The sequence below is a fragment of the Gavia stellata genome, chromosome 9 (assembly GCF_030936135.1).
Source record: "Gavia stellata isolate bGavSte3 chromosome 9, bGavSte3.hap2, whole genome shotgun sequence".
NCBI lineage: Eukaryota > Metazoa > Chordata > Aves > Gaviiformes > Gaviidae > Gavia > Gavia stellata.
In genome coordinates, this window is record NC_082602.1 from 34,997,253 (window position 1) to 35,020,433 (window position 23,181).

General features: G+C 37.7%; 2 protein-coding genes across 2 annotated transcripts in view; one reads left to right on the top strand and one right to left on the bottom strand.

The window, feature by feature from the left end:
* Nucleotides 1–3,225, top strand: part of INPP5F (inositol polyphosphate-5-phosphatase F) — a 45,952-nt gene extending 42,727 nt beyond the window's left edge. The window contains exon 20 of the mRNA XM_059821200.1: nucleotides 883–3,225. Coding sequence (XP_059677183.1) covers nucleotides 883–2,017 — 1,135 coding nt within the window. The 3' untranslated portion in view covers nucleotides 2,018–3,225. The remainder of the gene's footprint in view (nucleotides 1–882) is intronic.
* A 2,703-nt stretch (nucleotides 3,226–5,928) lies between these two features.
* On the bottom strand, nucleotides 5,929–23,059 carry MCMBP (minichromosome maintenance complex binding protein). The gene is made up of 15 exons (XM_059821364.1): nucleotides 23,044–23,059; nucleotides 22,331–22,416; nucleotides 20,442–20,582; nucleotides 19,499–19,617; nucleotides 17,942–18,060; nucleotides 16,345–16,496; nucleotides 15,553–15,653; nucleotides 13,556–13,725; nucleotides 11,266–11,347; nucleotides 10,772–10,889; nucleotides 9,945–10,110; nucleotides 7,678–7,811; nucleotides 6,854–7,018; nucleotides 6,355–6,443; nucleotides 5,929–6,055 (listed from the first exon to the last, which is right to left on the bottom strand). Exons 1-15 carry the CDS (start codon nucleotides 23,057–23,059, stop codon nucleotides 5,929–5,931), a joined length of 1,785 nt encoding a protein of 594 aa, XP_059677347.1.
* Nucleotides 23,060–23,181: the final 122 nt, after the last annotated feature.

Consider the following 23,181-nt stretch of genomic DNA (forward strand, 5'->3'; position numbering starts at 1 on the left):
ATCCAGATGATGTTACAGGTCTTGTGTGAAGAAATGGCTGAAGTTAAACTTCCAAACTCCTAAGTTTTAGTCAGAATGGCACAGAAGTTTGTTTTGCAAGTCCATTAAGAGAAGAGGGCCCATGAAAGCATAGTTGATAATTTAAAGTACTTACTAGAATTTTTTTGATAGTTTTCTCTAAGTCAATTGTCTACAATTAAACAGAAGTAACCTTTATCTACAGATATTGGTGAGGTGTTAACAGTGAGGAAATCATTTACAAAGGACAATGGAGTAGAAGTAAGAGGATGGCTAGCTGAAGTTTAGTACATTTTACCAGTTCAAGTGTGATCTGTTGCATTATTTTGGGACCCTACCAATTCAGACTGTATGAACTACTAGAAAATGTGTTGTGTAGCACAATTGCTGTCGACCAAAAACCATTAGGGCACATATTTCAATAAATTTCTTCTGCCTTTGATTATTGGCCTACTATTTCAGCTTCTCTTCCCAGCTGAGTAGAAAGTGTAGCAAGAAAATCTTGCTCTTTTTTTTACAGGTACTGAAGACTGAATATTTGCTAAATCTGGCTACTGAGTACAGCATACACAAAGTCAGAGTTACAAATATAGATAATCCAAATCCTCTTTCATCTAAAACTAACAATGCCTGCAGAAGCTTGCTTTCCCCCTTGTTTGGCTACTGTTCTGCAGCAACCCTCCTTTGTTTTTGTTATTTTGAATGTGATTACATAATTGTACCCATATAAGCTAAGGAAAGGATAATGTAGTTACTAAAATGTCCATCTCTATTATGGAAATAGATGGGAAGATGGTAAATACTTGGTGTTTGTAAATGAGACTGCCTTGATTGTACATTACCTATGTTTTCTTTTTCTTCCAGGAAGAGCAGTAAACCTCATGAAGACATCATTGGTATTCGGTCTCAGAACAGAGGGTCCCTGGCCCAAGGCAAGAATTACTTACTGAGCAAGTTCTCATCTCTCAATCAAAAAGTGAAACAGACCAAATCCAATGTAAACATTAGCAATCTTCGGAAGTTAGGCAGCTTTACCAAACCTGAAGTGAAAGTCAATTTTTTAAAACCAAATTTGAAAGTGAATCTTTGGAAATCAGATAGTAGCCTTGAAACTTTAGAGAATCCAGTGGTAGATACTAAAGTCCGTACTGAATCTGATACAGAAGTATCAGATAATGATTCATTCCACTCAGATGACTTCCTGACTAATTCTAAATCCGATGAGGACAACCAGCTAACTGACTCTCTAGAGAACATAGGGCAGACAGACTACGTGCTGCCTAGCTGTGGTATCATTGCCTCAGCTCCACGGTTGGGCAGTCGGTCCCAGTCCATAAGCAGCACTGACATGAACATTAGCATTCATGTTCCGTCCGAGATCCATGTCTCTCAGGCTAGCCGGTCTGACTGTGAAGACATACCCACACCTTCTGCTGACAACGTGGAGATGGGATTTGCTAAACCTATTGATGTGTACTGCCAGAGGTTTGTGCATGATGCTCAAAATAAGATGTCAGATGTTTTGGAGGCTGAGGCTGGTTCTCAAGAGGCCCATCACATAACAAATCAAACCAGCAATAATACATCTAAGAAGGCAGAAACGAAGGCTGAAGCTATTGGAGACATTCCTTCCAGGCCATCTAAGTTGGATGTACAGTCTTCTGAGCCAAATCCTCAGCTCTTAGCTGTTGGTGGGACTGACTTCACTAAATCTCATAAAAGCCCAGGATCTGTCTCTGGTAACCTTGAGACGGGACTCCACATGACTCCTTCTCCAGCTGACAGTAGCAGCAGCAGAGCTGTATCTCCTTTTGCTAAAATTCGCAGTTCCATGGTCCAGGTTGCTAACATCACTCAAGCAGGATTGACTCAAGGGATTAATTTTGCTGTGGCAAAGGTCCAGAAGAGCCCTGCAGAACCAGAAGCTATAAATGAAATCAAACAAAAAGAACTGAAAGAAATGTTTACGCAGTGCCAGACACGAATAATTCAAATCTAGTTGCTAATTTAGGAAGGGTTCTTCTAGTTGTGGCTTTTAATACAATACTAGAACAATTACATCAGGACTCACTGTGGCATGAACTGCTGCGGAATACTGGGATCAATGATATAGATAACTTGTTTACAGAAAGTGAGAGATGCAAATGAATTTGGTTCTGACCAAGCTTCAGAATTCCCTCAGGCAGCTGAGACAAAAGAACAGTAAACCATGTTTAAACAGGTAGCTTAGACACTGGGATTTAATAAGCATGCTGTCTGTCTTAAATGTGTTGCACAGTTATTTTTGGAGACTAATTTTGTAGCTCTTCTGACTTATGTAGGAAGTATTTATACTAAAAAGGTGATACTGCACTTCTGTGACCTTACTTACCTTGCACTGCACCAGCAAAATAACTTACCGGTAAATTACATTTTATTTATTTTTGGACTAGAATTTTTACTTGTTTCCACTGACGTTTTAGATGCAGCTTTCTACAAATTGTGCCTCTACAATGGGAATTGCGGTTTTGTTGAATTTAATTATGTTAACCAGAAATTAAGCTTTCTTTTTGCTGTCTGTTTCTTTCCACACATCTTGGGCCACTCTCAGTAAAGATAAAGCATATAGATTCAATCTGAAATATCCACAACCCTGCAGTGCAAATTTAGGTTGTAGGTTTTTTTCTCACTTGTTTTGAGGTGAGGGGAAATGGAGCAAATGTCCTCTAATTGTCTTGCCCATGCTAAAGCTATTCCTTTTTCCAAATTTCTGACAATTTGCTCTAATTTTTTGTCTCTGTGTAAAGCAAGACAAGCCAGATCCTGACCTTCAGGCATTGTGCCTCTCAGTGCTGATTTTTTTTTTAAACTATATTCTAACTGTCCAGATGCAAAAGTCCAAGTAACTCCTTAAAAATGCAAGTATACTGTTTCATAAAATCAGTGTTGCATTAGAGCATAGTTGTCAGCACCTAATCAAAACCAAATTCATTACCAACTCAAGCTTTGCATACTTGCAGGATAAAGCTGAACATATACTCATGCTGGGAGTTGGATAAAAAACACCCCTATCTATGTGTGTTGAAAGATGACATCTATCTAAATTACTCTTTCCCAGAAATGCCTTGCCATGCCATTCTAGTATAGGACATTATCCAAAAGCTACTGTAAAGCAGGACCTTACTATGCTGTGGTTTATAATGATAACCACCATTAGAGACCCAGTGCCTCTGTTCTCGTCCATGTACTGTAGATAGGCTGCACGTGGTGTTCTAAGAAAATAGTGTCATATGGGTAGGGTAGTACAGTGTCTTAGGACTTCCAGTGTGTCTGAAATGATTATCATCTAACCCTCATGGTCTGGAACTTTGATAAACAAATCTGATTTATTTATTTGTTTTATTAAAGTGATGTGGGTTTGGGTTTTTGGAGTGTCTATACTTGTGGCTATATTTAAAATTAATGTACTGCTGTATTTTAATGTGAGCAACATACATGATGAGATATTTTAATAAAAAAAGTGGAATCAAAAGATGCGTTTTGGCATGTGATGCTGAAGGATATGGTACTCCAGGGCTGTGGGGTTTTTTTTTCAAAGATGGGTGGGTTGTCTGGACTTTCTCTAGCTTAAGAGTCACAGAATCATGGAATGGTTGAAGTTGGAAGGGACAGCTAGAGGTCATCTAGTCCAACCCCCCTACTCAAGCAGGGCCACCTGGAGCTGGTTGCCCAGGACCATGTCCAGCTGGCTTTTGAGTATCTCCAAGGATACTCCACCCCTCTGGACAACCTCTTCTAGTGCTCACTCACCCTCACAGTGAAAAAGTGTTTCCTGATGTTCAGAGGGAACCTCCTGTGTTTCAGTCTGTGCCCATGGCTACTTGTGCCATTGCTGGGCACCACTGGGGAGAGCCGGGCTCTGTCCTCTTTGCAGCCTCCCTTCAGGCAGTTACAGACATTAGTAAGGTGCCCTGTCAGTCAGGGGCTGCATACATGGTATAGTCCTTTATCCTTTTCTTCTAGCATTGCACTGCTACAGCCCTGGCCTCAGGGGAGGAAAAAAAGGTCACGGCCACATTTACAAGGGTACTCCTTAAAAACTGCCTAAGCCTTGCTACTTGGAAAGGTTCTGGAGGAGGGAGAGGAAATTCCAAATACTTTGCCATTATTTTGGTAGGAGAAAGAGAAACTGATCTGTATGAATACTTACATAGTGACTTCTACAGTCTAAGAGATTCCTGTAGGGAAGGGTACTAATAGCTATATAGTCCTTCCTATATTTAAAAAAAAAAGGTATGGCTTAGTCAACAGTGTTATCATCTTCCTCAAAACTAATTCCTGATCTGCTGTGTTGGTTCATTGCTTTCTGCTTGGTGATCCAAAAGTACCATGTCCCACCAGCTTGTGACTTGTCTAATACTTTACAAAATACTTGAGGTAGTCCCAAATAATCCATGGCAATATGCATAAAACCATCCTCTGTGCAGTACTTAAAGAAAATCTTAGAACCAACTATGCTTTCCACCCAGGCTGCCTTTTGAAGAGAGACTTCATTTTCTTCCTCTATTTGTTCAGTTGCTTAACTTCATATTAATGTAGCACAAGTCAGATGGAACTATGAATATTCATTGTAGTGGTCAAAAAAAGAAATAAGCTGTAAGTGATTTAAAAGGGCATCAAACTTGGCTCAAGTTTAAGATAAATGATTTTTATGTATCGTAATAAATACTCACATGATTATTAGTGTGCAGAGAGGAAAAGGACAGTTTTGGATTGGCCATGCAGCAAAAACCAATCTTCTGTTTAGAAGAGGAAAAATGCAGTAAAAAGGGGGGGGTTCCTGTTCACACAATCTCAATCATGAGAAAGCACTAAGTAAAGGTGGTATTGGCTTAATGTAATTTTTGGCAGAAGCCTTTTTTTCTTGTTCAGAAAAGGATTAATTGAAGCAAAATCTAGAATTAGCTCCATCACTGACTTTTGCAGGCTGGCTCCACAAGGACAGCCCTACTCACTACTACATAGTCTTTCTGGGTTACTCTCACTGCCTCTTAGTTTAATGTTTTACTACTTAAACTAGTTCTGCAAGTCATACTAGGGGCAGAATGCCCTCTGAAAACCAGCTCAAACTGTACAGCATGAAAAACATAGGTAGACACCATTCTTAATGCTTAAGTGGTATTATTCAAACCATTTAAACACACTGCACTATTTGTAATGTAGAAAGTAAGATGTGTTTTGTATGAGTACATGAGTATCATTAATTCTCCAATCAAGGCTTTTTTTAAAAAAAGTTGTGCCAGAATAAAGCTCATTAGACAGATTTGTGAAGTTAGTTAGTCATGGTCTCCTCTAAGTATAATAAAGATGTATTTCATACTGGAACCTTGTAATGGATAAGATCAAATCACTTCTTTATACCACATTGTAATCACTATTATGCTGCTGCTGTGAGTGCAACATGCCTTAGATCATGGGAACAACAGTACACAGTTCTAGATACTGAAATCAATGTTTCTTTCAGCTGCAGCTGCTGGTTACCTGAAACATCTGATCCTCAAAATTCAGCCATTCAAGAATTATGTCACAAACTTACTCCAGAATAGAGCCTACTACTGCTGTGTATGAAGGGCTCAGGGTTGAATTTTCTTCTTATTAAAGGAAATAAGTTTACACCACTTCAGTATTAAAGTTTAATATCAAACAATTTGCTCATTGTTACCAATTTTCAATTACAAAACAGGCTCCAAAAAAATTTCATAAAATATGTTTAACTGGCTGAACAGAGTTAAGTGTGTTCAGACTGCAAGGGTAAATATCCATAACTTTTTGGTATAAATTATCTACAAAAACTGGTATAAACAATATTCCAATCTTAGTATGGGTTCCATCTAGGATTAGACAAGTTTTCATAGCGACATCCACAAAATATTAAAGTTCATTCCCATTAACACATTTTTGCTGCTGAAGTCTGGCTTTACGTAATGCCTCCAGCTGTTTTGCTCTCAGCCACCTCTCTCTTGACAGCGTTGTCTGCCCCGCGCTGAGAGACAGGAACCTGGATGAGCAGAAACAGCAATTAAAGAGTTTGTTCACGTGTCAGGTTTGATAAGCTAACAGAGCACAAAAACCTTTTTCTGTCAGTAGCCTATGAACTAGAAAGCACGGGAAAGAAGAGGGGAGGAAATACTTTGCCTAACTAAGAATCTGTGACAAGAAGAAAGGAAGAAGCAATTCCATCTTTTGATTGCTAGCCAGCCTCATGCAACTACGATCAAACTGCAGACTATGAGCACTGACTTCCTTTGTTACCAGCTTGCTAGAAAGTCTTCTGTTAAGACAAACAGCGCTACCCACCTCGCTACAAGCAGAGTTCTGTGCAGATCATCAGCTGTTATGCTCTCGGGGTCATTCTTGCGCATTTCTACAAAGTCTTCTTCTACTGCCTATAAGCAATACAGCACATAATTAAGTGGCAAAAAAGAATCTTCACTATGAGATACACTTTTAAGGAGCTAAACACCATAATGACCCTTAGATTACAGGAGAAACATTTCAACTCATTATTGTCAGGAAGCAGGCCTGAGTAAAAAGAGGCTAGTTCTCATCTTTGAAAAGGATTAGTTTTCAAAATGAGTTTTAGAAAGCAGGGTACATGTAAAGTATATACTGAAATACTCAAGAGTACAAATCTTCGAAGGCACATTCAGGACAAGAAAATGCTTCCCTTTGGTTTTTAGAAAACTTCAAGGAGAATCACTGACAGGGACAACAATGGGAAAGTACAGTAACTTTCTGTTAAGGTGCTTTCTATCTGAATATAGGCTTGAAAACATATTAGTGAAGTCTTCCATACCTTGGTCACTTCATCAGATATACTATAGTCCAGCAGCCTCAATAAACTTAGATAAATTCGAAATTTGTTCAACACCGAAGGGAGCACTGCCGTCAGGAGGCTGTTCATATACTCTTCCATGTTTGGTGGAATTATCTGTGGTTGTAAGTGGACTTGGCAATCTGACTGAAAAATGAAATTACATATCATCTCTTTCCACATCCTATTTTATTCTATTCCATGACTAATTTAATCTCCAAAGCAACAGAAGTCACTATTTCCCAGAATTAAGGTAAGACAATTCATTTAAATATTTAACAGTTCCCTTTTTAAAAACCAGCGTGAAATCCTTATGCAAGCAGGAGCCAGTTTCACTTAGAGGCGAGACAGCAAACACTCAGTTCATAAAGCTGGAATGCAAGAGATCAGGTATTTCTAAGCTGAGGCTACTCAGTTTTTCGAGGGTCAATGCCAGATCCGTTGCTCTTTATTCATGCGCCTGTCACCTCAGAAACTACCATACTAGAATAAGGCTTTGAAAGCAGCAGTGTGGCTGCAGGCTTTACCCGTTACTGGGATCTCCATTAATAAACGCCAATCGCTGCCTTGCCATCACTAAACTGTTCAGCCAAGGAGGAGGGAGGGTCAATCTCTTGGGTCTCCTTTGAACAGGTTCTTGGCCTGGCTGCAGCCACGAGCGAGAAGGCAGTAACTAATGCTAGTGTCATACCCACCCCTGGTCACAAGACAGTTTTCCTGTCTTCACTTGCCTCTGGAATGGCATGCTCTAAGTAAGTTGCTACCAACTGTAATTATTCCCCAAATTCAGGAAGACCTTGCCATACCGGTAGGAGTGATCGGCCCTCTGAAGTGATCAGAACATTAATATTGCACGGGAATTCCATCTGGTGGTAGTTGAAGTCATAATCCACCTTCTGCCAAGTTATCAGATTACCCAGTGCTGTCACGTTATGTACACCTAGAAAAGGAAGAACAAATTCTCTGACAACTGGACCTAAACAAATGTCAGACCTGATTTTTTTTTTCCAATCTGTTTTTAACAAGCAGCTGGTGGTAAAATTCTTGCAAGCATCCTGTTTCTTCTCGTGTCTGTGGTGTATTCCATATACAAACAACCATTTCTTAAGAACAAAATTAAGAATTTTCAAAGGACTTCAAGCCCAAATTTTATCTGGCCTAGCATACGTGTTAATAGCTAATGTTTTCATTGGTCCTACAAAGCCAGGACAAAACACTACCAATTCTTTGACAGAAAGTGTAATTTAACAGCCTGGGGCAGGGAGGAAAGCCTTGCTGAATAAAGAACACATTAGGTTGCCTAGCAAGACCAGACGAGCTGAAAAACATATTCACTGTTTTGCCAAATTATTACAGAAGTCACTTGCCTTACCTGGAACTCAGTTAATTAAAATCTAGAAAGTTAAGATTGACAAATTAACCAGTTAACTCTTGGAATTCTCCCTTGGAGATACCGACGTGTACCCAACAATTCAAATTTGTCTTCAGCAGTGTTACTGCATCAAATGACGCATCTACTGTTATGTTTTTGCCATTAATGAATTAGTATTAATTTACTATACTGTAAATAAAGGCAAATTTAATATTATGGTTTAGTTCTGGGACTTTGAAATCTCTAAGCTGCAATGTTCAAGAGCTCCAAACCAACTACTAGAACTGAAGGTACTTACTCTTCTCTAGGATTAAATTTTGTTCCCAACATTGTTGCAAGAAATTTAAAATTCTTACTTTTTTTACTCTAAATTCAGTAGAGAACATCATCACACCAATAGAAATGAAATAAAATGAACAAGCCTTTTTTACCTGCAACTTTTAATACTTAAAATAATACTTTTCAGTAAATGTTGAGGTTTTTTAGACATGAAGGACAAACATTTTAGAAAACCTATAAACCAGCACAGCAAGGTTTTTCTGTAAATGGGAGTTTTTCCTGTTTTGACTTTTTTGTTTTGAAACAGATAATGCAAAGATTTCCACTATTTTTACTATTTTCTTTATTGAAATTTTGTAACTTCACTAAAGCAGAGTAACAAAAAACTGAAGACCCAAACCCAAGTGATTAATTTCAATAAACAACTTTTAATAGCAGTAATTAAAAAACAAAAGATGATGTTTCTAAATAAAATCAACCTGAAATCTGAACGTCACTACTTCTGCCAGACTAAGTGCTTGAATGTGACAGAGTACTGATGACTCACTAGGAAGACCCAATAGGCTTATAGCATCACACAGTCTAGCTGGCTTCTCAAGATAGCATTTTTATTTTAAAATAAAGTCACTTCCAGTGATTTCCTATTCCTCTTTCCTTGAAATCACCACAGATATCTGTACTATGCGTTCTCCAGTTACTGAACTTTTAATAGGTACCACAACTCGCCTCTTTTATGTAGGTTATAATTAAACTAATTGTTTAAAGCTCTGTAGAAAGCATACTACACAGCACCACGTCAGCTTACAAGATAGAATCATCATTCTGTTCCACACAGTAATAGCTATTTTTTTTATCTCCAGTTTTCAGTTGGGTTTTCAGGTATGGTTTCCATATATACAGTAAAAGTATAAAGCATAAGGCAGCAGCACATGCTTCCCCCACTTCTTCATTCATTATCACAGGAAACCGGAAGGTCATGCTAATGAATCCGAGGTATTCTGATCTAAAGGCTTACTCAAATCAGTGGCCTTTTCCACCAAGTGTCAAAGACACTGTGCAGAGTTCTCTGCAATGCAAACAAAGCTATACTAAACAAGAAAACATCTTGTTTCACTATTGGTCATTTGTGGTCTGGGATAGACATTTTGATTCAATACAAGCATTTCTGAGCAAAATACCAGAAACTTCAAGAAAGTAAAATAGGGAAAAAAGCCCCAAGAGATCAAGCTGGAAGTTGTCTGAGAAGGCTGTGGACTAGCAGGATGCTAGCTCAAGCAATGAAACAGGATATGGAAACCACAAACATTTTTGTAATAGAAAATTATCACTGGGACACCATTAGCATCACTGTTTTAAAATATATCAACTTTTAACCTTCCAGATGGGATTTTATTTTTTTTTTAAAAAACAAAAAATGTCTACCTGTTGCATCAAGCTGTCCTTGCTCAAGCTGCGTCTCATCTACTACAAGGGAAGTGTTGCTGGCAAGCTGCAATACTCCACTGACTAAGCGATTAGCTGTGTAGTCTTTGTGTGGGATAAATCGTGAATGGTTCATGTTTTCAATGGTCATTTGTAGGCGATAGGACTGCAACGAGAAAAGAAACTAATCAGCACGCTTCCTCTCCTCCAGCTTCCCTAGTCAATACTGCTTCTGTTAGCAAGAGCTATAACCTTGACCTCTGTAAGTAAAACCCAACTTGTTACCACAATATAGAACATGCTTTATCCCAAATGTCCAAATGCTAAATACTTAAAACATTTCCCAAAGGAAAATAATGCTGTTAAGAACTCATATCACCTGTATTGCACATCTAGGATGAGCAAAAAAATCCAAATGATTTATTGCAACAATAGAATTATTATGACCCCAAATTGAATTACTATTAATTTTCTGCAGAACAGTATCCACAAACTTGGGGATAAACAGTAATGACATGATAATTAAATGACCTAAATGTCTAAACATATCAATCCAGAAGACAAAATAAAGTATGCAGCCTCTGTCTGTCAGTTTAACACCTCTGGGGATATAATTTTCTTCCATATTCATCCTAGATGTCTAGTTAAATAGATATTTCAACTGACAGGCAAGCTGTATCTCCATTTTTATCTGGTCATTACATGGATAGCAGGAGCCTTCGTTTAAGAAGCCTGCCTTTAACTAAAATGTTGTTTATTTGGTTGGAACAATTAGTCCAACATCTACCACCAGAAACATTAAAGCACTTTAATGCCATTATTCTTACTGCTGGAACAAGCTGCTGGATAATGCGGTATATGTGCTCTGTGAAGATGCTATTTCTTGGACATCCGCTCAAGTTGACTGTGAATTTTCCCAGAGGAAGCACATCTCGTCTTGCATAACTAAACCCAAAATAACACAGGTTAGGTAAGCATCTAATTAACATGGTGAATACAGGTATCAATCAGTTTGAGTGTTGTGCAGTATCTCTACTAGCTAGCAAGATTTCAATAGTAATACATACATAAACAGCAGCCACATTTTCTTCCTTCTCCAGTGTCTAAGGAGCTAAGTTAGGCTGAAGGCTGCTGTGGAAGGCTCTGCAGCATTGCACAAAAGCAGTACATTTATAGTGCTTGACATCCTGCAATGTGCCTTCTAGACGTTCTGTTCTCCTTGTGCTCTATTGTTACTCAGTAAACATACTCCTTCACCCTCTTCCTTTCTCATTGGGCAATCTCAACTTTCCTGCTTATCATGCTTGTTCATTTCCTTTACCTGCCCTCAGCTTTCCTCTCCCTCTTCTCACTGTATATCTTCTCCCCATTCTTGACAAATTTCAACTTTTTTGTGATATCAGCTAAGAGAGAAAACACATTCTAGTCTAAGTGTTAGAGCATTCACAGTCCCACTAGAAAGAAACGAAGTGTGCACAGAATAAAAAAACCAAAACCCCATGCACACTGATATTGAAGTACTTGTATTTACATGGGGACAAGGGTTTGGGGCCGACTGTAAACACAAACCCAATATAAATCTTGTCAGCACATAATTATGCTGCCATGGCATTACAGTTGGATCTATGCTCATACCACCTGTCTCACTGAGGCTGAGAAATACCTTATGGCTTTTTACATGTCAGTTGCAGGTATGAGAAAGGTAAGATGCTGAGTCCAATTACATTCTGTAAACATTTCTGTTAAACAGTTATGTGCCGTACTGTTCACTTCATAGCAGAATGGAATTGTTGAAGACCATAAAACAAGTGGTTTATTTACCAAGAAATTACTTTTTTTTTTTTAGAAAATGGAATCCATTTTCGTTTTGAAGAAAGACTGAAATTAATTTTGAGCCTGACAACTATACTTAATCTAATCAAAACATATTGTCTGAAGTTTCACACCTGAAATTTTAATGAGTCAAAGGACGCGGCTCTTTCATCCAGTGACAGTTTAAACTAACATAAGAGAATGTTAAGCAAATCCACTTTAATCAGCCACGAAGATAGATTACAATGCATGTGCATTCAGCTACAGCATCAGCTCAGGTGGTAACTTCTTATCACATGCTAAATGGGGATCACTTGAAATTACCATTAAACATTATGTCTACATTTGATTAAACAAATAGCCAGAATGTACCTTTCATTACCTTTTAATACCTAAACAGTAATTACTGCAGTTAGTAAATGCTGTCTTTGAGAAGTCAGTTGCATGTCCTACTCAATAAAAGAAGCCAAAGATAAAAAGATGTTTTCATACCTCTGTTTAAAAGTGTATCTTGGAGATTTTGTCCAACTCTCAAAGGAACACTGAAAGGATATACTGGCACAAAACTGGCCTTTTAACAAAACCTACCGTTATTTCAGACAATGACATCTATTTACTGTGTCTATTATGACAGGACAACTCTAGCTGGACAAAGTAGTACTGAAATAAGTACTATTTAAGCTATTCCTGCCATTTATTTGCAGAGTGGTGAAGAACCCCATAAAAGGAGATTTCTTTTAAAAGATGAATATATAAATTCTCAGCAAACATCTAAATACTTACACTGTAGAGATGAGATGCAGTATAAGGTATTCAGCAGCCAAACTGTCTCCCAAGAGGGCGTGGGTGAGGAACCCAAGCAACTCTGCTCTCACTGGTGACAGCTCAGACATGAAATTTGAAACAACTGATAAAAGAGCAGAAGACAAGTGTCAGAAAATGTGCTGTTCGTCACCCTCTTCCCTCTATATAAATCTTACTTTCCATTACAATTTGATGAAGAAAAACGGTTACTCCAAAGCAGCCTAAAAAAAATAATCAAACATTCATTGGTTTTCCAACTGAGCAATTACTGGCTCTGGATAGCCTGAGTCACTCAACATTTCCTTGGAAATGCTTTCTTTTTTTTTAAATTAGATATGGTGCAATGCATTTGCAGAAGGCTGTAAAGTTTGGAGTCAAATTTCTCATATCGATAGCCTATCCATACTATATTAAAGGCAGAAAAAACCCTTTACACATAGCACAGTTCAGGACAACCAATACAAGGCATGCAAGGAAGAAAATTATAAATATCAATTACAGGTTTGCATGCAATAATTCAGTAACAAAAAAATAACAGTCAAATAGGCCACAAGGAATAGCATAGTTGCTTAAAAACAGTATTGCCTTCTTTCCTTCACAGTATTATGATTCTTTATGTTGTTGGTATGTTTCTTATTTTCACTGTTATACTAAATTGGAAATCTAATTTTCCACCAATTCACTACGCCATTTGAAAACAAATAAAATCTTATGGCTGAACAACCTGGTAAAATCCTTGGGCACATAGAATGCAAAACAAAGTTTCATATAAATTGCATTTATTTCAGAAAAATAAACATGTAAGCATCACATAAACAGAAACATTTGTACTCTGTCCAGTTCTGTAGTGTTGAATGGTTCTTTCATTTAACAAGATTTAAATTCAAACCCTGCCATTGATGCATTTGTCTCTGAGCAAAGAAATATTTGATCACATGTACTAGCAAACTGCACATCTACATGTACACAGAGAGAGGTCAAGTTCAGATACTCACAGGTTTTACTCTCCTCTTCATTAAGGCAGGCAGGCAGTAATGGGTTAATGTGTTGTAATTTCTGTGCCAAAATCACATGGATTCTGGGGACTAACGAGGCTGGAGGACTGTGAACTCTCTGTTCTTCTGCTGTGTCCATACACTCCATAGGATCAAGGGCTGAGCTGTCCCTAGGAAAGGGCACAGCACAACTGGACTTAGAAACATTCCACATAAATTTCTCTCCAACTAAGAGCAGCTGGAACAAGGCCAAGAACAGAGCACATCAGAACAAACAACATCCACTCCTAGCTCCTGGTAACTCCTCCCATATTCAAACTACCTTCTTAATCATTTTTATAAACACCATAAATACTGAATCACAATTATATAATGATATAGAAATGCCAAAGCATGCTTGACCAAAAAAAATTTGAATTCTATTGTTTTCAGAAAATAATAAAATCTTACTTTTCTGAAAAAAAAACCCCAACCAAAAACCAAAAGCAAACACCCCAAACAAAGCCACATTTATTATCTGCTGCACCATTGAGTAAGATGTAGCTTCAAATAAAATGTTACACAATGTTCTGCCCAGCATGTACTCAATGAAGTATAAACAGTAACTTTTAAAAAAATAAGGTAATGACTTATTGCATTTGTCTGTGTATGCACATGCGGGATTTTCATATTCCTCTTGGTTCCAGAGCCTGACAGTCTCGTAACAGCTATATCACTGGCTGAGTTTAAAAATAATAATAATAAAAAGGAGTAAATAAATTCTAATGTACCTCAGCTCAAACTTGAAGGTATTACCTCTTAATTTAAGAGTTCAGATACACAAGCTTTGCTCTCCCTGATGATGCCTTACAAAATTCCTTCCAGGTGGTTTTCATTTTTCATGTAGAAAATAAAGTCCCTAAAGTGACTATATCAGATGATAGTGAAGTTTAGTACACATATAATCAACTTGTACTGGTTTTAAAAGCTGAAAGGCTTTGTAACTTCAAAGCCTCTTCAGCAGTCCCCCAACAGACGATCCACTCTTTCCATTAAGAGAAACTTCTTTTGTTTGCATTCAAAATGTTGTTAAATGCCACCATTTTGTCTATTTGTGATAGAATGACTTGCAGGAAAAAACCAACCTATGGCAGACCACCTGAGCTGTCAGTCTGGGATTATCTGTCAGACAGATGATAACCAAAAGCAGCTGACCAGGCTGAGTTAACTTTTAAGAAGTTGGCACTATAAAGGATTCACGCTGCACTCTCCATATTGTACTTATCAGAAAGATAAACAAAATCACCAACAGAAGTAATTTAAAGCGCAATGGTTCAGGACATCAGTAGTACATATGTTAGATTGGTCAACAGTTTTATTTTAAAAATTGACTTCTTGTGTCCTTGATTAGTCTGTATTTTGTCAAGCAAGTAACTGCAGAACAGCAGGTGAAATGAGAAGTTTTATCAGCGGTATAATGCGATGATATACCTTAATTAATGAAAAAAAAAAGATGAACCCAATTTTTACTCATTTTGGTCACTTCCACTCTCCATGGAAACATGCAGACGGCTTTTTTTGTGGTCTTCAGAAATGCTTATGGTAACAACTTTCATGGACTTAGAAATTATTCCAAAGGACATTTTATAATTTTAAAGCTTATTTGAAAGCTTTGTTCACTAGTCACTCATTCATCAAAAGTTTAATAGGCATGAAAAAGTGTGAAACATTTAGCTACAGAAGCACTTTCTGCTTTATCGACTGTACAACAACCTAAAGAAAAGACGCATCATGTATCCAACAGTACGGACGTACCAGAGTACAATGGACTTCAGTTTGCAGGACAGTGGATCTGACACTTTCCACATCAAGCTTTTTTTAAACAAAAAAATTAACTTCTTAAGCATAATTGTTATTATTACACATTTCCCTGTCTGTATCAAGGGGACAGCCAAAATATTTGCTCATTGAAATAAGAATTTCCTTCATTTCAGGATCATGCATCAGGGGAGCCTTACCTGTCTTCATTGTTTACTATGCTCAGCACCGGGTCCACAGACAAAATACCGTATACCTCCAGAACATCATTGACTTTGAAGCTATCCCAGCTCTCATAGACCTGCCACAAAGAGAAAAATAATAAAATACAGAGGCAGATGGGCCACATGCAGGACTGAACACAAACACAGACAAAAGGAAAAATCTCAGGAGACTCGACTGTAGACTGAGAACAGTCTGTGTGAAGAGGTCTCTCCTAGTCCTCAGTGTCAGTAAGCTTACATTGGAAAAATGAGTTTCTATGATTGCATGCTTTTTCCTATAGGCATTCTTTTGCTACACAAATGTAAACAATTGTATTCTAATCTAATTTATCGAGATTTGCTGAATAAGAGAGCATTGAACACAGTAACAGCACAGAAATTTTGTGTTGGAAGTTTCATAATCAATATAGCATATTAGTGAATCAAAGACTATTTAAAATACAATAAAAAAACCGTGTAGCATAGTGTTCTGCTTGTTCCATCACAACTTTTTTCCTTAAGAGGACAAATCCTAAAAGCAAAATACCAGGAGCCAGTAGCAGCTACACCCTTGAGCATCTAGCAACTGATTTTTCCATTTCGCTTAGTGAGAATGTGCAAGCCCTAATAAATGCTGTTGAAGGAGTTCAGCGAGTCACATACAGGGGTAGTGAAGACAATTCCTGTGCCTACAAACTAACTCAAGACTAACTGCTTACATTCTAACTTCAGATTCTGTCTGCCTCACTGAGGCCACAGCCACACTCATCATCTCTCCACTTTTGTTACCTTGACAAGACATGCTGGTCCCTTCTCTCCTGGCAATGGAAAGTTTAAGTCAAGTGGAGGGGAGCAGTTGGGAGAAATGAGATGATGACCTGCAGAAGCCTCCGTTTCTAATCTCTTTGGCTCCACACATCCATGGATATCACCTCCACTGCCTGAAAAATAAAGGATTCATAGGCTCTTTAAACAGAAATGCAGAAGTGAACAACTTTCTTCAGCGAGCAACACAGAATTAAACTAATTTAACAAGACGACCAAGACAAAAATATTTAGTAAAGCAATATATTTGACAGAAGATACTCTTACTCAGAATAGAAAAGTCTCACAAATGCATATTTTATATCATCAATAAGCGTGAGTACTGGCAAAGATCGATGTGTCTTAGAAAAAACCCAAAGATGGCCAACAATCTGACTTTCAAAATGTAATGCTTAAACTGTGTGAATGAATTTATTCTAAATTCAGTGGGACTTGCAAAGATAATAGTTTTCTGTACCTCATGATCAAAAATCTAGATGGTTCTTAAAAGGTAAGAGTATGCATCATACATTAAAAATCTCTGTAGATTTTCAGCAATAATAAAGCTATAAAAAATTTTTCTACAATTGATCAGTCTGAGTGTGAAGACAAAACTATCTAAACTATCTAATAAAACATTTGCAAACTGGTAAGAATACAAAAAGAAAAACCTGAATTCAGCTAATGAACCTGACAGACATACAACACCGAGTGAAAGAAAGCAATAGCTTCTAAAATTGTCAGTCCTGTTAAAGAAAAAAAATTGTAAACTAACCACTTTCTCTTGTTCAAAACAAAACATGCCAAAATCTCCATAAAACCCCCCACACCAGTTTAAGTGGCATCTCCATAGAAGAGCACCAAGACAAATAGTTCACAAACTGATTACAACACAAGTAAGAATTGCACATTCTCTGAACACTGCTACTGTTTGAAATACCATCCTCTTAAAAGGTTTAATAGCTTTCTTCAGGATGCTTCAAATGTCTGGTATTAATCTAGTTCCTTTACGAAGTTGGATTAGTAAGTGTCATGTTAGGAAAAAAGGTAAGGCTGGAAGATACTTTTTAGCTATAAACTACTGTTTGTAGCAAAGCAGCACCTAACTGAGATGTAGTTTGGCTACACAGTAGTAGTTTTACTCAGTAACATCCACACGCAGAGTGTGAAAAGAGTGTGAAAGACAAGATTACATGATTTTCCCCAGATTACCATGAAATCTGCAATAGAGTAGAAAATTAAACAAGAACTCCTGAATTTCACCCTGCTGCTATAAATTGCATGTGTGCTGTTACATACAAAAGACAATACACGAGTGCTACTATACAAAATACTAATTTTAGGAATTAACTCTAGAAAGTAGTACCAACAAGTCATACAATATACATACAACATGCAACACTGTAGGCTCTCCTACACTGATGACTTCAACAAAGCCACCAAATCAGTTATGAAGGCTCATTAACACTACGGATTCAACAACTGCAAATATTTCAATTTTTGAAAATGAAATTTTTGCAAATTCTGGAAAGATATCACAATAACTATCCATCAATAACTATCCATCAATAACAACTATTACCCATATGTTGCTCTTTCTGTTTAGATGGATGCAGATCCATATCCTCATCTTCCTCATAGCTTCTCTTGTGGCGACTTGGTGTGTAGGACGTTGAAGGACTAACTCGAGCTTGGCTTGCACTAATATATGCGTAAAATTGAGGATTAAGGACAACTACAGATTCAGTTGAGAAAACTGAGGCAAATTTAGTTGTTTTTTTAAAAAAACCAAAATGCTATTATCCTACTTTGTGCAAGACATTAAAATAATGATTCAAATTCTTATCTAGACGTCATCTCTTTAGATACATAAATAACCTGCTTAAGAAGTCTACAGCAGTCACTGTCTTTGTTGAAAATAGAAACTGAAAAACACTGAGTGCTAGTCCACTATCAACCTCTAAAAAAAGGGTTTTTTTTTTTTACACCCAGAGAACATGCTTGTGGTCAGGTACAACTCAAATCTCAAGAATTTTTTCTCTCCCACATCTCAACCCTAAAGAACAGACATTATAATAATATATAGACTTCCTATCTGATACAATTATTACTATCACTTTAAAAAGAAACACAGAAAATGTTCACATACTTGTAAGACACTAGCAATACTACACTTGTAAATGAATTTTGAAAAAGCTAATACACTTTTCCTTTTCTTAGCATGATGGGCAAACATTGAAGTCTTGTTCAGTATTTTCATAATAGTCTGGCTCACTTTAAATTTTCATTGCTGCAGTACTTTACTGTAAGCTTCATTCAAAGATTAACTCTTATCAATCATTTTATTACCAAAATTGTGTTAGCTTAACTTTAAAATTACATTGGCCTTCTGTGCCAATGACATGTAGTAGTTTTCTCAAATTCTGAACTCAAAGTATGAAATATCAAATCATATTAGATTTACCATCAAATTAGTACCTTTTTACAAAACGCAACATATCTTAAGTTTTCTAGACCCCTCCTCCAATCCCTTGGAGAAGAGAATATAGAACTCCTAAAAGGTGTTAAAAGAAGCATCCTGTATCCATTCTACTCACACAATTCAACTTCAATTCAACTTCCATTTACTAGAAGAAACTAAAGACGATTTGTTTCTCCCCAAGACCTTTCCTGTACTCACTGAGAAAATGACATACTGTGGTCAAACTATTATAAACACAATACTTCAATTTTCTAGGAATTATTGTCTTAGCATGCTCAGCTACAGGTGTTTTTACAGGTTCTTGTAGGAGACTCTCACTATGTAAGTGTCCTAATTTAATAAGAAAATGCCAATGGAATGCCCATGGCTCAGTTGAAATTTCTCTTTTTCTAAGCATTTGCAAATAGAAATTAACAAATTTTCAAGACCCTCCAAAGCAAAAGTGAAAATTTTGTCTAAATCCCTAATAAATCAAAAGGCAATGCTCCTAAATTCATTTGCATCATCTTTGTGCATATAGCACACCACCATTTTTCCGTTTTACTTTTTCTACACCTACCACCTCTCCTGATTCACTCAGAGAAACTTTAAATAAATTTATCTCCTTAAATCTAATTAATTTAGTTGAGATCACTGTTTGTATAACAGAGCACTAACTCAGTCAAAAAAGATATTTCTTTCACCCATGCTGATTCGCCAGGCACTGGAACGCAGTAGAAAGTCTGTCTCTCTGAGGTGACTGTTTGTGAGGAGTTCAAATCAATTTCCTGCTGAGGCTAGAATACCAATAGAAGCTTTGTTAAAAATCTGATTAGAGTTTGTTTTCTCTTTTTCAACTAATTGCATAGATTCAGTTATTCAGCCAGAACTTACAACAAACATGCAAGGCTACATGCTTACAAAACAGTGAATCCAAACAGTCTGTATCTATAACGTTTTGATTCTAACAGCACCATGCTACCAAAAGTAAACTGTTTTCCCTAGCAGAAAGTTTCAAGATCAAGAGCCCTCCCCCCCAAGCAAAACAAATTTTAAATACAACAGAAACAGCCTGAAGCCCGCTGAACTTTGAATGCCCATGAGCAGTTAAGAATAGTCTGCTTTCCAAACCTGAGATTAATTAATTTCGCATGTTAAGAGCAGTAGCTCCAGGAATCCACTGGTGAGTACCACATAAGCTATACTGCACTTATAATCTGCATCTTTCTAATATGTCATCTCAAAATTCGTATAACTTGTATAACTTACCCCACATTCTGCCACATCTCTGTATTTACCAAAATGCAAAACCTGTCAAGAAGGAAAAGGCAGTGCAATCATTACGTTTCTGACAGCATCCTGAATATGAATTACTTATACCAAAATCATTGCGGTCTACAGTCCTTCAAAAGACATACTTTCATTATTTTAGTAATTTTTATTCCTCAACAGAAATCTAGGAAGTGATGTATTACTGATGCCATTTGAGCGATATAAACAGAGTTCTATTAGATAGCGTCCAGACTCCATAGCTTTAATTCAGAAACTAGAGGAAATACGAACACCAGAATGCAGAAAATTCTAAACATTAACTAAAATAATAAATCAGTGTTTCACTTACACGTGCATTTGTGTTTGGGTCAACTGTTTCATATACTCCCATGTAAAACTCAGGATCAAACATATCTTGAACCATGCAGCGAAATTTCACTAAACTGTTGGGCTTTAGGTAATGTACGGGAACATCATTCAGTGATGGAACCTACAAAAAAGAGCTTATTCTAAAAAACTGGCATATAAATATTAAGAAATGCCCTGAAGTAAGCCAAAATCAGCACAAAATCTGTCATCAACTTATTCTCTGATCATCCGGTATATCCTACTGTTCACCTACTTGCCTCAAACCCTGTATTGTTGCTATTGAGATGATGAATTCCCTCCGACAATTCAGTGCCTCATCAGGTAACACACCGAATATTTTCTGACTACCTTTCCCCCACATCTACTGCCCTAATCCAAGCAGTAACCAAGTGTGTATATCTCAACACTGGAAGCTTCTGCAATAGCTGTTACAGATAATAGTTACGATTATCAGACACTTAACAGTTCCCAAATTCTTCCAGTTCCAGAGCCACCAGTCACATTCATTTCTCAATCCCAATACTGGACAATCAATAAATGCATTTTGGTCACTGAAACCGTATGGAAACTCTACAACAACATTTAAAACTAACTCCTACGCTGGGAATTATTGCAGCTGCAGTATTAAATAGAATGTTCCTTATTTTTTTCCCATTTAACAGCACTTTTACCATGTATTATGTACCAGTGGTACCATAGCAATCGCACACACAATTTCTTGTAACAAAAGGCCATGGAAAACCTGTATGTTAATTTCTAAGTCCACATTGGGAGAGTCTTTTTCAGATGTGTTTACATGACAATGGAAAAACAGAAGGGAAAAAAAACCAAAAACCCAATGCCTAGGCATGTGGTATAATTTGAAATCTGACTTGCAAATTTTGAAAATAAACTCTTTATTGAAAAAACCCCACATCCAACATTAATATGCAAGAAAAAACAGAACCAGCACTATAGCAAATGGCATTTTAACAAACAAACATATATTCCCTCATGTTTCTCTTAAGAAAATGTACTTTCAATTCCTTCTAATGTTGTAAATTTAACACAGTTTTGCCATCTACACTTTGATTTAAGCTGTCATTGAAATAATAATTACAGAACACTCTCACTGGCAGAGGAAGGAAAAAAACCAACCTCAATCATTTTCACTTGTTTTTTTAGCCATAAGTAGAACAGATTTGATATGAAAGTTTCTAATCCACTTAGCAGTGTTCCACGATGCCGTTTTGGCCACAGTCTTTTAGAAAAATATCAGATTTGAACTCCAGTGTGCATGCTTTATTTTAAAACATAAAGCAGAGCTTCCTTGCTAAACTGCAAAAACCAGGCCTGATCCAGCCCAATAAGGCACAGTTTTAGCAGAAAGTATTTTTTCCTAAAACCTGAAAGCCCAAGCAGCTGTTTCTTCAACCCACACAAAGTCTGCAGCATCACGATGAAAGATCGTGAGAAAAGGGGTTTATAAACAGCAGTTCAGAAACTTGGGGTGTACAAACGCTTACTGCAGACTCACAGCAGACAGGGCAGGCATTAACACTTTCAAAAATGACAGTATTTGTCAGCTCCTGCCATCTACTGGATTGTACTACAAATAGGCAGCATGCAGCAGTTACGGCCCAGGTCAACACAGTACACTGAAGTCTAGTGGATTGGCTTCTCCGGTTTCAGTTAGGATTTTACATATCTTTGCTTTATGCAAAGATTAAGGCAACTGAGACGTAAGTAGTAAGTAACGTATCACAAAGTCTAAGGCTAAAATTCAGAAGTGTACTTCTCACGAAAACAAAAAACTTCACAAAAACATGTAAGAGGTAAGAAGAATGACACTTAAGAATGGCATAACTCTAAAAGAGTAAACAATCTTACCCAGTTAGTAGCATTATTTTCTTTTAATTTCTCCTTGAAGTATTCGGTTACTTTCTTTTCCCAATCAGAATTTGGAACATTTTGGGCTACAAACAAAATATATTTACATCCATATTAGCACCACATAACGTTCTAGCCAGCATACTTCTACCATAGTAAACAATTTAAACATTTACTTCTGGACAAATGACTACATTTTAGACTACTTTATGCCTCTTACAATTGCACTGACTTACCATCTTATATGCTTTCAGGCAAACTAAGATGAACACAGCCACTCTTGGAAGTGAAAAAAAGCTCTGAAACACTGCAGTACTCCCAGCTAGAGAGTGGAGGAGGTGAGGTACCACTTTCTGCTTTATGTGCACTGCGGAAATTTTTATTTCAACATGCTTTTAGTTAAAATCAAGCCTAGCACAGAAACAGCTTCAGCTGATGGCACTGGCAATATTACTACTGACGGGTAATCCATCTAGCCAGCACATACTGCTTCTGAAACCCAAAATATGCTTTGGTTTCTTTTTTTTTCGCCCCTTCCCGGCCTGCCAAGCGCAGGCAGACCTTGCTGCCCGGGCGTGAGGCACCAGGACAGGACCTCCAGCCGCTGGCGACGGCCGCGCACCCCCTCGGAGGCCTCGGGAACGCGGCTCCCGCCGGCTCCCGGCGGGGAAAGAGGAAGCGGCCACCCGCCCTCGCTGCCGTTCCCCGTTCACCCGGGCGCTTCTCCATCCGCGCTTCCCCCGGCCTCGCCCGCCCCGTCCGGGCCCGCCGCTCTCCCGCCGCCCCGTTTCCCCGTGAGGGAAAGCCCCGTCCGGCCGCCGCGCGGTTACGGGCGCCCTCACGGCGGCTGG

Excerpts from the sequence above, each read along its gene's own strand:
- MCMBP (XM_059821364.1), bottom strand. Across the intron at positions 13,726-15,552 it reads ATAGTAAACAATGAAGACAG|GGACAGCTCAGCCCTTGATC; the intron begins GTAAGGCTCCCC and ends GCCCTTTCCTAG. Across the intron at positions 10,111-10,771 it reads TCCAGCAGCTTGTTCCAGCA|TCCTATCGCCTACAAATGAC; the intron begins GTAAGAATAATG and ends TTCTCGTTGCAG.